The sequence below is a fragment of the Idiotropiscis lumnitzeri genome, chromosome 12 (assembly GCF_059441095.1).
Source record: "Idiotropiscis lumnitzeri isolate Australia: NSW breed Sydney's pygmy pipehorse chromosome 12, RoL_Ilum_1.0, whole genome shotgun sequence".
NCBI classification, from domain to species: domain Eukaryota; kingdom Metazoa; phylum Chordata; class Actinopteri; order Syngnathiformes; family Syngnathidae; genus Idiotropiscis; species Idiotropiscis lumnitzeri.
This window is the reverse complement of record NC_142402.1, coordinates 17,385,720-17,401,181: the sequence shown is the minus strand read 5'-3', so window position 1 is coordinate 17,401,181 and position 15,462 is coordinate 17,385,720. Positions and strand designations below refer to the sequence as shown.

General features: G+C 41.1%; 1 protein-coding gene across 3 annotated transcripts in view; it reads left to right on the top strand.

Moving 5' to 3' along the window:
- Positions 1-15,462, top strand: part of cadm3 (cell adhesion molecule 3) — a 74,006-nt gene that overhangs the window by 42,289 nt on the left and 16,255 nt on the right. For all 3 annotated transcript variants that reach the window (XM_088311165.1, XM_088311164.1, XM_088311163.1), the window contains exons 4-5: positions 10,443-10,595; positions 13,732-13,869. In XM_088311165.1, coding sequence (XP_088167291.1) covers positions 10,443-10,595; positions 13,732-13,869 — 291 coding nt within the window. The remainder of the gene's footprint in view (positions 1-10,442; positions 10,596-13,731; positions 13,870-15,462) is intronic.

The window sequence follows — 15,462 nt, the reverse complement described above, 5'->3', positions numbered from 1 at the left end:
ATGAGTAATCCCTCTTTTTTTTTTTTTTTTTTCTCCCCCAAGAAAAAAAACTCCACACACAAACGATGGACTCACCGTAGCAAATGCTGATATATTTTAAGTCCTTAATTCTCCATCATTTATTTTAAGACCCTTTTAAGGATCCGCCGATAGCCTTGAGGGAACGCGTGGGAGCCGAGTGCTGCTATTAGAAGAGATTAAGAAGGCTCGGAAACAGATGTTAGTTTTTTTTCTTTCTTTCTTTCTTTCTCCTGCCCGACGTTAATGCCAAACTACGAGGAGACTAAAAAAAAAAAAGAACATCGAGACTCACAAACGAGACGACACTCGAGCAAAAAGTACCCCGGCGCGATTTTTGTTTGTGGCATTGAAGTAAAAATCAGAAAACAGGATTAAGCGAGTGAATTATCAGGAAATGACTTGACATTTTCTGTCTTTTATTAAAGCTCCGACTGTTTTATTAAAGTGGAATGAACGGGCAGTGTTTACCGAAAGTTAAATAACGTACTTCAAATATCATTCGGTGGTACTGGAATCTCATTAAAACAGACCAAAGTTTGGACGGAAGTCTAAAAATGGAACAAAAAGTTGAACTTGATATTTTTGGGATGTTTGTGGCTGTAGCAGCGCAATTAAAACACAAAAATATGATTTGTGGCCAGAAGTGGTTACGAGGCATCATTTTATTGCTCCTTAATTATGTTTATTTCTGTCAGTTGTTTTCTTATCAATCAGGGACTTGTCCAAATTCACAAAAGCTTTGGATAATATTTTCCTAATAATATTATAAGTAGACATTTTTTTTATCAAATATGAGTATCCACAAAAATGGCAGACTGGAAATGCTAATTTCTTTTGCTACAAAACACAACATTGATTGGGAATCATACATCCACCACATTTGGTTAAAAATCACATTTTGACGGACGGCAAAGTGATTAAAAAAAAAAAAAAAGCCGCATTTTATTTGGAGTCCGTTGAAAGGAAACTGTTCAAAAAAGACACAATCCTACCTTGAAAGAAAATCTTTTGTCAGGTCTCCAAATATTTTTGCATAATGTTTACTTAGAAGACAATAGGCCCGCATTACCTACACTAAACATGCTTCGTCGTCATGACAACACAAGCTGTTTTCCCCAATTAAATATCGCCTCGAAGTTGTTCCGACAAACGGGCACACCGTCGGAAATGCAGATGAGTTGTTTTGAATGCAAAAGTACAGTAGAAAGGTCACACGCCTCCTTCATGTTAATTCGTTTTTGTTTTGCCAACAAACTCGTTTTTCAGCATGAGAACTTGAGGAGAAATTGTTTTTTGCTTGATTAAAATGGAATGTTTTGGGGAGGATGCGGACGGGAAGCAAGAAACTATTGTCTTCGCTGCACTTAACTTACAGATTGTTTTAAGAGCATTTTTGGGGTGCTTTAACAAAAGTGAAAACTCTGAAAATTTGTCAGGCGTATTCAAGAGGGTGAAATTTAACATTTGTCGTTTGTGGTGGGCATGATCCCCCAAAACTGCCTCGGTTGACAAAAAATTGAGTTTTCACTATTTTGTGTGGGTGCACCTGGAAGTGAAATGGACGCCGCTGGTGAGAATCTTCCCGGTTGGTTGTTTTATTTATTTATTTTTTTTTTTTTTTAAAGCCAGTTTCGCTGAGCAACACTAAATTTGGTAGCCATGTCTTTGATGACGAGACCCACAAAAAAAAAAAAAAAATCTCAAGAAGCCATGTCTGAAAAGACAAAAAGTCTGCCATTTAGATTTGAAGCGGCCATCTTTGTGTCAAGTCATCTTCATTGACTGACTCCTCGATATTTTGAAATTGCTCCCAAATCGGCACCTCGTATACACGACAGATCATCAACACTACATTTCCAAGAATTTTCTTTTTGTCATTGCGTGCGTGCGTGCGGTGAAATGCACCAACTCTCCGCATTAACTCCACCAAAATCCACCCTCCACCAAGTGTCACACCACTCTCCTCGGAGTTATCGGGGCCACATCTCACCGCGTTCTATGTATAGCGCTGTTTATATTTTCATGCGCGGCTCACCGGGCCTGTCAGCGGGCATCACAGGCAGCGATGTGCCTCCGCGCCGTTTAACCAGCTAATGGCTCCCTGGCGCTTTACAAAGCGTCGGCCGCTGCCGCCAATGTGGACGCGCTCACCTAGTGGGAGGAGAGAGGCCCGTCGGCAGAAGCGCTTAAGTGTGTGTGCCGCGCTTGTAAATCACTCCATTAAATACACGCCGCCTCCTCCGGCCGGGAGAAGCTTCGGCCACTTACAGTGTGAAGCATCCTTAAGTGAAACGTGTTGAAATTGAAGGTTTGAGACAAATCAGGAAAGGGGTGGGGGGGGTCAAGGGGGCGGGGGGGGGACACTTATTGATCGACATTGCATCAGTTCTTCTGGCTCTCGGGAGAGTATATTAGCCGAGTCCGACACGCCACGGGGAAAAAGAAGAGACAAAAAGCACTTTGAAAGTGGATACATGAAAGACTTTTTCTGTATTTTCACGTTTGGAGTTGCGAGTGTGTTGTTCTTCTTCAAGTGTTCTCAAAAATAAGCCAGAGTGTAATGCCAGACAAGAGACTTCAAAGTTCCAAAAGCCAATTTATTTTTTTTTTTTTCAGGTTAAGTAAGCCAACAAATTTGTCACTATGGGATTCACTAATTGGCCTTTTTTTTCTTTTTTGCCGGCGGTCGCCCGGAATGCAAAACAATCAATATGGCCGTCCTTAACAAGTTTGGTTGTTTTGGTTTCAGCACATTCGGATGGACGGGCTGACGGCCAGATAGACTGATGTTAAAACAAAAGGTTACTGATGGCAACTGCATCTCCAGTGTTTTGAAACCGTGACAAACTTTTGATGGAATTTTTCAAAAATTCAGTTTTTGCATACTTTAAGGCACCATTTGAATATCACGCGTCGAGGAACCTTGAGTAATGTGTCCCAATTCTTTGAATGTTTCATGTCGACATGACACATATCGATTTGCACTTGCATCAACACAAGCAAACAAGAAACCATAAAGAAAATTGGAAAACATTTACATAGACTAAACCGTCACACCGCCAAAATTTGCTACTTATACAAAAAGATGTATTTTATATTAGACTAGAAATTGCCTGAGTTCTGAAATCAGACATTTTTGTGACATTAACAAAATGGGAAAAAAAAACAGACCAGAGACAAACGATCAAAATCAAATGAAGAAAAAAAGTCAACGTATTCAAAAATTTGTAAGAAAATTTTTTTATGTCACCGTGACACTAAACTATATCTGTGCTGATACGGATTCAAAAATTTTCAAATTAGCCTACAAAAGGAAAAAGAAAAAAAAAAAGAAAAAATCGACACTTCTCTACACGTGACACAAAATTGTATCAGAACAGTTTGAAAAAAAAAAAAAAAGTCTGATTGAATGCGAGAAGGAATACAGAAAAAAAAAAATCTTTTAAGCGACTTGCAAGTCGAGCACATAACGAACGACGTCTCCGTCGCGGCACCCTGAGCAAACTTTGCTTCCTGTGGCCGCCTTTCATCGAGGGTGATGATCATTTTCATTCCGTCTAAAGGTGTGTAGGTGGTGGGGAAGCAAACCAGACAAGGAAGGATTAGGAAGGAAAAAAGAAAAAGAAAAAAAAAGAAAGGTGGGGGGACAGAGGTGCGCGCTTAACACGTGTTTGATGAGCCGCGATCAATCGGCGGCCTTTGATAGGACGAGATGGTTTGATGAAGCAAAGCCGCCGGTCACTGAATCAGGATCAGCTCGGCGAGAGGGAGAGAGAGAGAGAGAAAAATTCTTATTTTTTTGAGTGGGAGGGTCTTAAAATGAAAATGTAAAGAACAGGAAGAATATTTGACAGTTTTAGAATTTTTGTTGAATTTTATTTGGCATTATTGGGAGTATTTTTTTCTTTTTTCTCCAAATTCCTCGCTTATTATTGTTGTTTATTCCCAAACCACCTCACAAAAAAAAAAAACAATTGTTAAATACCGGAAATTATTTGTGTTTTTTAATTGCATTTTATGGAAGCAGAAGGTGCCAATCATCACGGAGGTCGCTGTAAATGGGTGCGACATTTTCTAATCAACGTGTTAAGCACTTTATACATGCGGTGTTTTGCTGCAAATGTGCAAAAAACGTTTCTAAGCCTTTTTTTTTTTGCTCATAAAAAAAAAAAAAAAAAAAAAATGAAATGACACCCACCAAAGTGCCTCTCTGGCTTCTATTTGTCCAGATTTGAAGTGTGAAAATATTTGTCCTCCTCGCGTGCTTCATCCTCGCACACGGCAAATACGAGCGCGGCAAAAAGACGGGAGGTAAGGGAATAAATGGATGTGCTGAGCCCACATGGAATGTGTATATATATATATATATATATATATATTTATTTATTTATTTATATATATATATATATTTATTTATTTATTTATATATATATATAATTTCTTTACATCTTTATATATAATTTCTTTACATCTTTATATATTTTTTTACGTCTTTCTTTCCATCTTCTTTACATCTTATATTATTTCTATCCGTGTTTCATGTTGAAAGAGCATTGGGAAGATTGAGGGTGTTCGTTTCGACCTCCCAAGACGTTTTCCAATTTAGTTGGTGAAAAAAAAAAAAAAAAAAAAGCATAAATTTCATGTCAGCGTTGGTCCAGAATGTTTCTGTTAGACGGCCTTGAGTGTCTCATCGAATAGCTGACCACTTGCGCTATTCACTTTGCTGGAGAAAAGACGACTGGCTGGCTGGCTGACAGATGAGTCAAGGTGCGCACTCTGTGGCATGCGCTCGTGACTACTTTTATCTGTTGATCACTGGAAAAAACAAAAAAAAAGTATGTTCCTGAAAGTGAGACATGAAATTCCCCCCAGACTCCATCTCTCACAATAATCATCTTTTTGTTCTTGTTATTCGAAATTCTTCACATATGACTGCTAATAGGCTAATGCTACGCAAAACAAATTCCTTGAAAAGTCACACGACAACATTCGGAAAAAAAAAAATGGACGCTTTTGTTCTAATTACATTGAAATAAATCACATGTCAGTTTGTATTTGAAATTATAACCAAGAATCCGTCAATCCTAAATCATGCTGTCGTAGTGACATCATGTATGGAAAGCCATCAGGACACTTTTGACACCGTTTATTTGGAAAAATGCATAGTAACAAAATAAAAGCTCCGAAATCACAGAAAATGACAAATGTGTGTGATGTCAGGTGACCAGAGCGGAATTAAAAAGAGTGCAAAGTCCAGGGGCACTGAAATATCGTGTGTGTGCGTGCACGTGTGTGTGCACGTATGTGTCTGAGGGCCGCTCATGAAGACAAATGTAGCGACCTTGCTGAGTTGATAAGCCATGAAGATAGAGTAGTGTTGGATATAATAATTGTGTGTGTGTGTGTGTTGCTCGTGTGTGCGCGTGTGCGTGTGTGACAGGTACACAAAGTGAAACAAAGACAAAAGTGCGTTTTCATAAAAAAAAAAAAATTATAATAATTTAAATGAATGAAGTGGACCAAAATAATATCAATATAAAAAATAAAAATAAAACAGTGATGCTTTGTCACTTTTTTTTTTTTTTGCATTTATACGACAAAAAAAAATGAAATGGGGGTTGGGAGGGGGGAACAACACAGACGGCCGCTGACATTTTCAAATGTCAGCGGCGCTGCAAAGAATTTCCCCAAGTAAATCTCGTAGCTCCTTTTCACAAGTTAAGAAAACTTTTCCGGCAAAAATATAGCATGTGACCTTTGATGATGTCATCCTGTGTCAACCAATAGCGTCGTTGAAGGGCTTGGGAAAGATTAGTTAAGAAGTGCGAAGTGAAAGAGCTCCTCTCTTGCTTTGGTCTGAATTTTGGTAAGCAGGGGATTCTGATTTTTCAACTCATTTGGCAGACCGCTCCGTGCCAAGCAGAGCATTCCTGCGCAGCGAGCGAACGAGCGAGCGAGCGTCCTTGGTGAAGCGCCTGGCGGAGTAACAGAAAGTCGATCTAAATTAATTCCTGCTCATGCAGCGTCTAAATACTGGCGACGTTCACGAAAATTGGGCCCTGAGGGCTTCAATTTGGGGTGAGGCTTTATGAACAGGAGGCGGGGGGGGTTACATTAAAAAAAAAAAAAAAAAGGTTTGGGTTTCAAATCAGGGTTTGAAGCTGAGGTTCGAGCCTGCATTAGGGTTTCAAATTATGGTTAACTTTCATGCGCATTAGGGTATCAAATAACGGTTAGGGTTTCAAGTCATAATTTGGCTTTCAAATAAGGTTTTTACAGCTTTGAGTGAGGGTTTGAAATTAGTCCTTTGATTTAGGATTTTAGGTTAGTTTCAAACTGGCATTCCAAGACTGGGTTAGGGTTTCAAGTGAAGGTTTTAAGGCCAAAATTGTGGTTTCAAGCTTGGGTCAGGGTTTCACATTAGTAGATTTTGATTTTGATTATTTTGTGCGTGTTCATGTTGAAGTACCAGATCCAATGTTCTAGAGCGGGTATGATGGGCTAAATTGTTTCACTCAGAGTGGCGTTAGGACTCAATGATGGATGAAAACTAGTAACAAAATCAAAAGCTAATAAAAGTTCATTTTTAAAGGAATTTTTTGGGCAAAAAAAAAAAAAAACCTGGTTGATGCGCATGATTTGCTTTGGCGGGCCGCTTCAAATGATGTGGTAGGCCGGATCTGGCCATCGAGCCGTGGGTTTGACACCTGTGTTCTAGAGCAAAAATGCTCAGACTGAACATGTAACCGTGGTGTTTCTATTTATTCTGGTGCAGTTTGGGAATCAGGTGTGTGTTTGTCCCCCCCCCCTCCCAAAATACTCCCCGGGTGCTACGAAGCCGCCAAAACGTGACAGACGACAGCAGACGCAAACACGACAACAAAGTAGGACACGCTAGCAGATTAGCATGTTAGCGGCACTGGATTAATTCCCTTTGGCGACATCGCCAAATGACAAGTGTGACGCCGCTTTGAAAACAACAACAACAAAACGACAAGGGAAAAAAAAAAGCGGCGGAATATTTAAGGCACTGATCCCCCCCCCACTTCTACCTCTTCTTCCACGCGTCATGTCGGCCCCTCTCAAGCTCTGCCGAGCTAACGCGCCGCCGAGCGCTAGCTGCCTGTCACGGCAGCGGCCGACTGCGCGTCAACAAACACGTTGTCACGCCGACGTCAAAGGGAGCTTTCATGTGGAAACCCGACGACGACAACAGCAACACTGCTAGCGCTCGCTCGCTTTCAAACCGAAACGCTCGTCGTGTATTCGTGGCTTGCTGTTTAAGAGAGACAGATTGGTGCAGAGACGGGGAAGGGAGGGAGACAGGAGGATCGTCTGGCCTAACAGGAAGACGGAAAGAGACAGACAGGCAAAATGATGGCCAGAAGGATTGTAGACAGACAGACAGTTACAAAGAAGGGCAGACCTGCAGGCAGACAGACTGGTAGAGAGAAAGGAAAGCAAGCTGACGGAAAGACAGCTAGTCAGACAGACAGGTAGCGACGGACAGGCAGAATGCTGGACAAAAGAGGACAAACGAGAGAAGGAAGGGAGACAGGTGAGCGGGATGGACAGACAGATGGCTAAAGGGCCAGGAGACTCGGCAGACAGACTGACACACGAGATGTGTTGAGAGACAGACAGACTGGTAGGTAGAGAGACATCTTAACATCGAAACTGACAATGCAGACAGAATGACGGTGGAAAGAAAGACACACAGGGAGAGAGACAGATGGGTAAAGAGAAAGACATATCAGAGAGACGGGTAGAACTAGAAACCGACCGACGGGATGATGGACATGAGTATAAAAGAGAGACAGACAGCTAGATACAAAGGAAGGGGGACAGACAGACAGGCAGAAAGATTAGTAGAGTGATGGGGAGACGGGAAGATTGACAGAAAGACAGATAGACAGGCAGAGCACTATGATGGACAAAGAGACATTACATGGACAGACAAATAGACAAAGGAAGGCAGACAGACAGACAGGGACATACTATGAGAGAAAGACAGGCAGACGGGTAGAGAGACAGAAAAGGCGAGCCGGCAGGCAGACAGAGAGAGAGAGACTGGTCCGTACAGAAACTGAGCAAAGGAATGAAGGACAGTAGAGAGACAAATAGAAAGGCAGATAGAGACAGACAGACAGACAGGCCTCAGTCACACAATACAAAAACAGCAAAGGTCATCCATCGCAATCAAGGAATCCGATTTCATCCAATTTCATCATCATCTTCATCGTCGTCTTCCTCATAATCGGAAGATTTGTCCTCCGCGACACGCCCACTCGTGTCGCTCTTCATCTTCATCCTCCTCATCCTCGTCCTCCCTTTTTTTGCTGCTTTCCTCACTTCCTCTTACATCATTTTCATAGTCAAACACACACACACACAGGGAATCATTAATTCCATATTCCTATTTCACCTCTGCCGTCCTGTTTCCTTCCCCCTTCATTTCCTTCCCGTCCCCCTCCGCCCCCTTTTGTTCGTCCTCCCTCCCTTCTGGCTGGCGCACCGTCTCCACGGGCCTTTTCATCTCCATTTTGTAAAGCTCCCCTCTCGCCTTTATTGCACCAAATAACCAACAGCAGCACACATAAAAGTAGTACAATATTGATAACACCACACTCAGCACAGAGGCTGTTGCAAAAACTTTGCACACCCGCAGAGTAGGCGCACCCCCGCTGCAGCTCACCTGTAAAAAAAACAAAAAACAGGAAAACGTCAAAATAGCTAGTAAAGGCAGCATGTTTTGTCACGGGAGTTATAGTCATTTATTGTACCAGTTTATGCATTTTTAATCTGGCGCACCCCTGGGGTTGCACACACAGCACACTTTAAGGATCCCTGAATGGGACACATTTGGCATAAATGTGAGAAACGATCATACACAAACGGCAATTATATCGGAAGGCCCTCATGCACCCCCGGGGGGTGCACACACCATAAGTTGATAATGTACAGAAAATAGTATAAAAACATCATGACTCATTTGCAAACAAAAGTTACCTTGGAATGCACTCATGCACCCCCAAGGGTGCACGCACCACAGCATAAGAATCCTTCCTATACAGGATATGGTGTCAACAAATCACAACATGGCATGTTAAACATGTACATTTGATTGGATGGCGCTCACGCACCTCTGGGGGTGCGCGCACTACCGTTTGATGTTATACAGTACAAAGTGTGTGTGTGTGTGGGGGGGGGGATCACAATTCTGCTTGAATGTTAAAAACTGTCGAAAGGAAACAGCATTACATTGGTTATAACACATACTTAATTGCACATCGCTGGGGGTGCGCACTCCAGAGTTTGGGAGTACACAAAATGCATTTAAAAAAAAAAAAAAGAAAAACCTGACTTGACATAAATGTGAGAAACACTCATATGTAAGAAGCCCATTTTACTGGACGGTTAATACTCACCTAATGAGCTGCGCACACCAAAGTTTGGAAATAAAAACTTCACAACTCAGCATAAATGCTACAAAACTCATAAATACAAACTGCCATTTTCCTGAATGGGGGGTGCACAGCACAGTGTGAGTATCTCTCATTTAGAAGATGCAGCATCAAAATTTAACAACTTGACGAGATTGTTCTCAAAAACTGTCAAATGCAAACTGGATTTCATGCCGCTCACACACCTTTGGGGGTGCGCGCACCACAGTTTGGTTGATCCGTGATATAAACCATTCAATGTGTGTAACAAAAAAATCATGAATCGGTATAGATGTTAGCTACACCACTCATATGCATGACTGAGTCAATATTAAAAACAAAATATTTTACAGTAAATGTTCCTCATGCACCCCTGGAGGTGCGCGTTCTACATTTGCGAATTCCTGCTGTACAAAATGCATTGTGAAAACATCATGACTCAGCATAATTGCTGGGACAGTCATAAATGCACGCTACCATTAGATTGGATGGCGATGACACACCCCCGGCGGTGCGCTCTCAAGTTGGGCACCCCTTGATAACAATCTCACGACTCGGCTTAAATTTTTAGAAACAATCAAACGTCAATCGCAACAACATATGCTTCCGCTCACGCACCCCCGGAGGTGCGCACTCCACATTTTGGGAATCCCTGATTTACAGGCTCCGGTGTGAAAACATCCCGACTCAGCGTAAATATTAAAATCGCTCATTAGATGGGATGCTGCAAACGCACCCTCAGGGGTGCGCTTGAGTTGGCTGATGAACAGGATGCAGTGTAAAAGTCTGATGACTGTGCATAAACGCTCACATGTGCAAAGCGGGAGAAAAGGAGGCATCCAGCAATTAGAAGCAGGGAAAAATGCGGCCCGCCGGCCAGTGGCAGTGGGAGTAGGTTCAGCGTGAAATATTGATGAGGTTCCTTGAATGAAATGTAACCACACTGCCTTGTTGTCGTTGTCGTTGCTGCTGCAGCGCTGCGAGACAACCGCATCCAGCTGCACCGCTCCACGCCCACCGAGCTGTCCATCATCATCTCCGAGGTGCAGCTGTCCGACGAGGGCGAGTACACCTGCTCCATCTTCACCATGCCCGTGCGCACCGCGCACGCCACCGTCACCGTGCTGGGTAAGGTCTGCTTCACAAAACCATGGCGAGGTTTGAAAGAAGAAAAAAAAAGGGTTTTTTTGTTTTTATGGAAAGAATTGTAAGTTTCCTGAAAAATATTATATATATAATTCCAATCCCCCCCAAAAATATAATTTTGAGGTGACATTGAAAAAAAAGTATTGTTTTAGAAAATAATGTAATTTAATACAATGAATGTCAATGTATAATATCATCCAAGTTGTAGAAAATCACATTTATTAAAATAATTTTACAAAGAAAAACTTTCAGTCAACAAAAAATTCGGTGCTGTTTTAGATTAAAAAAAATAATATAAATAATTGGTGGGGGGGTCTATTATTTTTTTAAATCTATAATTTATAGAAATGTTTGAAAATTACGCTGGAGAATGTAAATTTTATTTTAAAAAAGAATACAATAATATAGAATGAATAATAGTACAGCTTTCCCTCGGCACTTTACGCTTCACGTTTCGCAGCTTCAACGTTTTGTCGGTTTTTCCTAAATATTCATCAAAAAAGAAAAAAATATTTAACGAATTATTTAATATTTTCTAATAATTTTATCATTTTTATAATAATGTAAATATTTTACAATAATTATATTTTCTTATCAAATAGAGTTTTGAAATTTATATCATTTTGGGAAAATAAAAAAAAAGCTCTACTTTTTTAGGAAAAATTATTTTCAAAAAGTTGTTTAAAAAGAGTTGTCATTGCCACTTTACAAAAACAAACTTTTACCAAAAAAGGTCAAACATCTCGTCACCCATAAGAATGCAACTTTTTTTTTTTCCAAACTCCAAAATACTTTTTTTTTCTCGCTACAAAAAATCTGACATAAATCACATGACAACATTTTTCCCGTTCGAAGACATCGTAATTGTCGTATATGTTTTGAAGTGTCTGTTATGAATCTTTGTGGGTTCGTCACAGTGGATGAAAGGATTATTTGGCGACCTTGTGAAAGTCACATACGAGGTATCGATCAGATCTAAAAAAAAACAAAAAACCATGCTCAATATTTCATGTGGCAGCGTTTGATGTCCGTGCGCGCGCGTGCGTGTGTGCGTGTGCTATGAAGCGCCATTGAATATGAATGAGCGAATAGTAATGAGCCACATACGGACGCGCTTGTCCAGACAAGTGCAATGAAACATTTATGAACGATTCCAGCACAGGCTAACGAGGGAGCGCTCGAGCCGCTAACCGCCCATGCGGCACATCTTTAGAAATGACCCACACACATGCACGCGCATGTTATGTTGCCACACTTGAATTGGACATTTTATCGAATTTTGCAGCTTCTCCGGGGAGTTTAGAAATGTATGCAAGGCAAAATTCACACAGCGCCGCCGCCGCTGCTGTCAAAAATGCACAATTACCGGCAAAGTGACCAGGGACTCTTTTTTTTTCTTTTTTTTTTGCGGCGAAAGCAGACTTCAGCTGACAATCCCGAGCCGCTTTTTTATTTTATTATTTTTTTTAATTGTCTTCAATCCTGCACTAACACAAACACTTACTTTAAAAAAAAAAAAGCACAAAATGTACTGCTCCCCTCCCCTTAAAAAATCGAACTTTAAAAAGTTTTTGTGGTTGTTTTTACCACGAAAATCTTTTAAATAAAATACTTTATTTCTCTAATATTTTACCTTTTACCTTTGACAACATTAACATTAAAAAGGCAACCAGGCGAAATCTTTGTCCTTTTTTTGACCGCGTTCCACAACATTTCCGCCCAGCACACGAGCTGCCGCTTTTAATTAACTTTGGTGCACCAACTGACAAAAATAAACATTTACACCAGGCGGGGGCAGGCCTGTCATCGCTTGACGGACAACACACACACACACACACACACACACACACACACACACCCCAAAATAAAAAACCTCAACGCAAACACATTTTCCACCAAAGCCACGATGTGAGCGTTTAATTTGCTGTTTTGTTTGTCGCTAATTACTCATTTATTTCCTGGAGAATTAGGGCACAGCATCCCTTTAGACACACACACACACACTCACGCACACACACGTGTTCAAAGTCGCAAAAAAAAAAAAAAAAAAGCAGAAAATATGGCCACAATTAGCTGACAGCCAAAAAGAGCACCAGACAAATCCATACTTGAAAGACGTGCGTGTGCGCATGCGTGTGTGTGTGTGTGTGTGTGTGTGTGTGTGTGTTGTGCCACAAAGATGATTAGCCCACAATCCAATCAATAAAGCGCCAGCGTACTTTATTGCTCGTGACGGAGAAGCATTAGACACACAAAGGCTAACTTTTACTTACTGTTGCTTTGGGAACAACCCGGCGCTTACGCTGCGGCGCTTACATCAGTCACTACAGTGCACAGATATTCGGAAAAGAGGACCAAAAAAAAAAAAAAAAAAAAGGGAGAGTGAGAAAGAAAGATGTTTTGTTCTTGGCGGCGACAATACGTCTCAGTCAATGCAGCTATTTCTTTTTCAAACTCTTTTCTTTTGTATGTATGAGGACAACGTTGTGCATCAGTCACTACAGAGCTCGTCAAAAAAATAGGCTTGGGTTGTCCATATAGAAGAAAATAGCTTTTTTTTTTTTTAAACCAAAAAAAAAAAAGTTCACTGCAAAGGCAAATGCAAAGTTCTTTTTTTTTGTCTCTCGTCTTCTGCTGTGGTGACTGATGCCAAAGTGTGATATCATACAATAAGAATAAAATATTATATTACAATTAATTAATTAATTTAAACAGTTTTGCAATTCTGCACTCTAAAAACAGTTGGGTCAAAACATAATCCAATTTATACAAAAGAATCTCATTTTGTGGAGTTGCTTTGGATCGTTTTTGTAACCCCCCCCAAAAAAAATTGTTTTTATGATTTATTTTTTTTAATAGAAAACCATCTTGGGGGGGGGCTGTTTTGTTCCAAACTAACCGGAAACTGGGTCAAATTGACCCAAGTAGTTCATCCATCCATTTTGAACCCAAATTTGGGTTATATTTTGAGCCAACCTTTGAAGAATGAGTGTGTCATCAGGACTCATCAAATTTTTCTTTCACTGCCGTCTGTAGTGCCTGATGTTCATCTTTGTCATCATTCTGTCCTGTGGCATCGTTATCACATGACCCTCGTGGCTTTGCTTGTTTCCGTCAGGCGTCCCGGGTAAGCCTCACATCTCCGGCTTGGAGAATCCCGTGTTGGAGGGCGGCACGTTCACCCTGACCTGCACCAGCACGGGCAGCAAGCCCCCCGCCAGGCTGCGATGGTTCCGCGGGGACCTGGAACTCCAAGGTGAGAACATTATGAAGTGTGCATATTGTGTTCCCAATTTGTGTGTTTTGTTGTTGCTCTGAGATAAAACACTGCGGCAGCGGCGGCGTTTGCGCAAGCCACGCCGGAAACGGATCTTGCCGGGCATAAGCACATCCCGATCCGGCAATAAAAGGCTGCGTGGATGTCGGGATGAAGGGACGAGGTCGGACACCCCCCCCCCGGGGTTCGTGACTGATAAACGGCGGGAAATGGGCGGCGAGCAAACGTCAGGAGAAGACAAATGAACTTACTTTTTTTCCTCGGCCGTCTTTTATTCCGACAAATTGCAGCCGTGTGGCTTTTGACCCGACCGGCTTCCTGTCAGCGTGAGGGCTTGCGAGAATGTCCAGTGTGCTACAGTGCCCTCACATTTATTTATTTATTTATTTTTTGGGGGGAGATAAGGTAAAAATAATAATGGTTTAGTCAAGGGGAGAAAATCTTGAAGTATTCTCAGACTGAAGTATTTTTTTCCTCCAGAATGAAGTAATTGATTTTAGAAAAAAATTGAATGCAAAATGAATTGACAAAATCAAAACTTATATAATTGGGTTTTTTGTCACTTTTTCAGACAAAACGCTAAAATAAAATAGAAGAAAATTAAAATAATGTCATAATAATCTTTTGAATATTTTTAAATGTTTGCTATAAATAAAAAGGCCTTTTTGGTTTCGATAATTGTTTCGAGTGGCTTCTGTAAGCAAATGAGCACCAAAAAAATTTGAGTTAGTTAACTTAGTTGTTTAGGTTAATGGTCAATTGGTTAGTTGTCAGCTGATTGGTCGGCGCAAAAACACTCACAGTGGAAATTGTGTTTTGGGTGGTTTACTGTTTAAGGTTCTCGCACCACCTGCTGCCCTGGCATGTCCCTCTGTAGTTATTTCTGTCTTTGATGGCTATTTCTGCTTCTTTTGGCATCACACACGTTCAAAGTGGTTTCATGATCGCATTTGGACGTGTGAAGCAATGGCAGATACGCGCTGCGTCCTGACGCTTTGGTGTAATTATGGATCACAATGAATGGAAAAAGGAATGTCGTGAGGACACAAAGCGCAGGAGGACGGCGACGAGCGGCTTGCCCGAGGACAGATTATCTATTCTTTCTCTTAGCGCTGAAACAAAGTCGATATGGCAAGATGGAGGAGCCGTTGCTAACTCCTCTTTTTCCACAAATTGGATTTGGGAGATCCCCGAAACCCCCCAAAAATTGTGAGTGATTGTGAATTATTATTATTTTTTTTTTTTTTTTTTTACGGTCAATGTCGGACTTTTCTGTTTCACTTATTATGGGGTAGAGAAGAGGGGGGACAAGTTCTGTTCGAAGGTACATTTGGACATACTGGCTTTTGCAGAATGTGTTAGTTAGTTAGTTAGTTAGCTAGCTAGCTAGCTAGGTAGCTAGCTAGGTAATTAGTTGGAATGCTGGTCTAATAATTGATTTAATAACTAGTTAGCTGGGTTAGTTAGTTTGGGGGTTCTGTAGTTATTCGGTAAGCTAGTCAGTCAGTCGGTTGGTTGGTTGGTTGGTCAGTTCTTTAGGTACTTAGCTGAGTTGTTTCTGGGCTACATGAT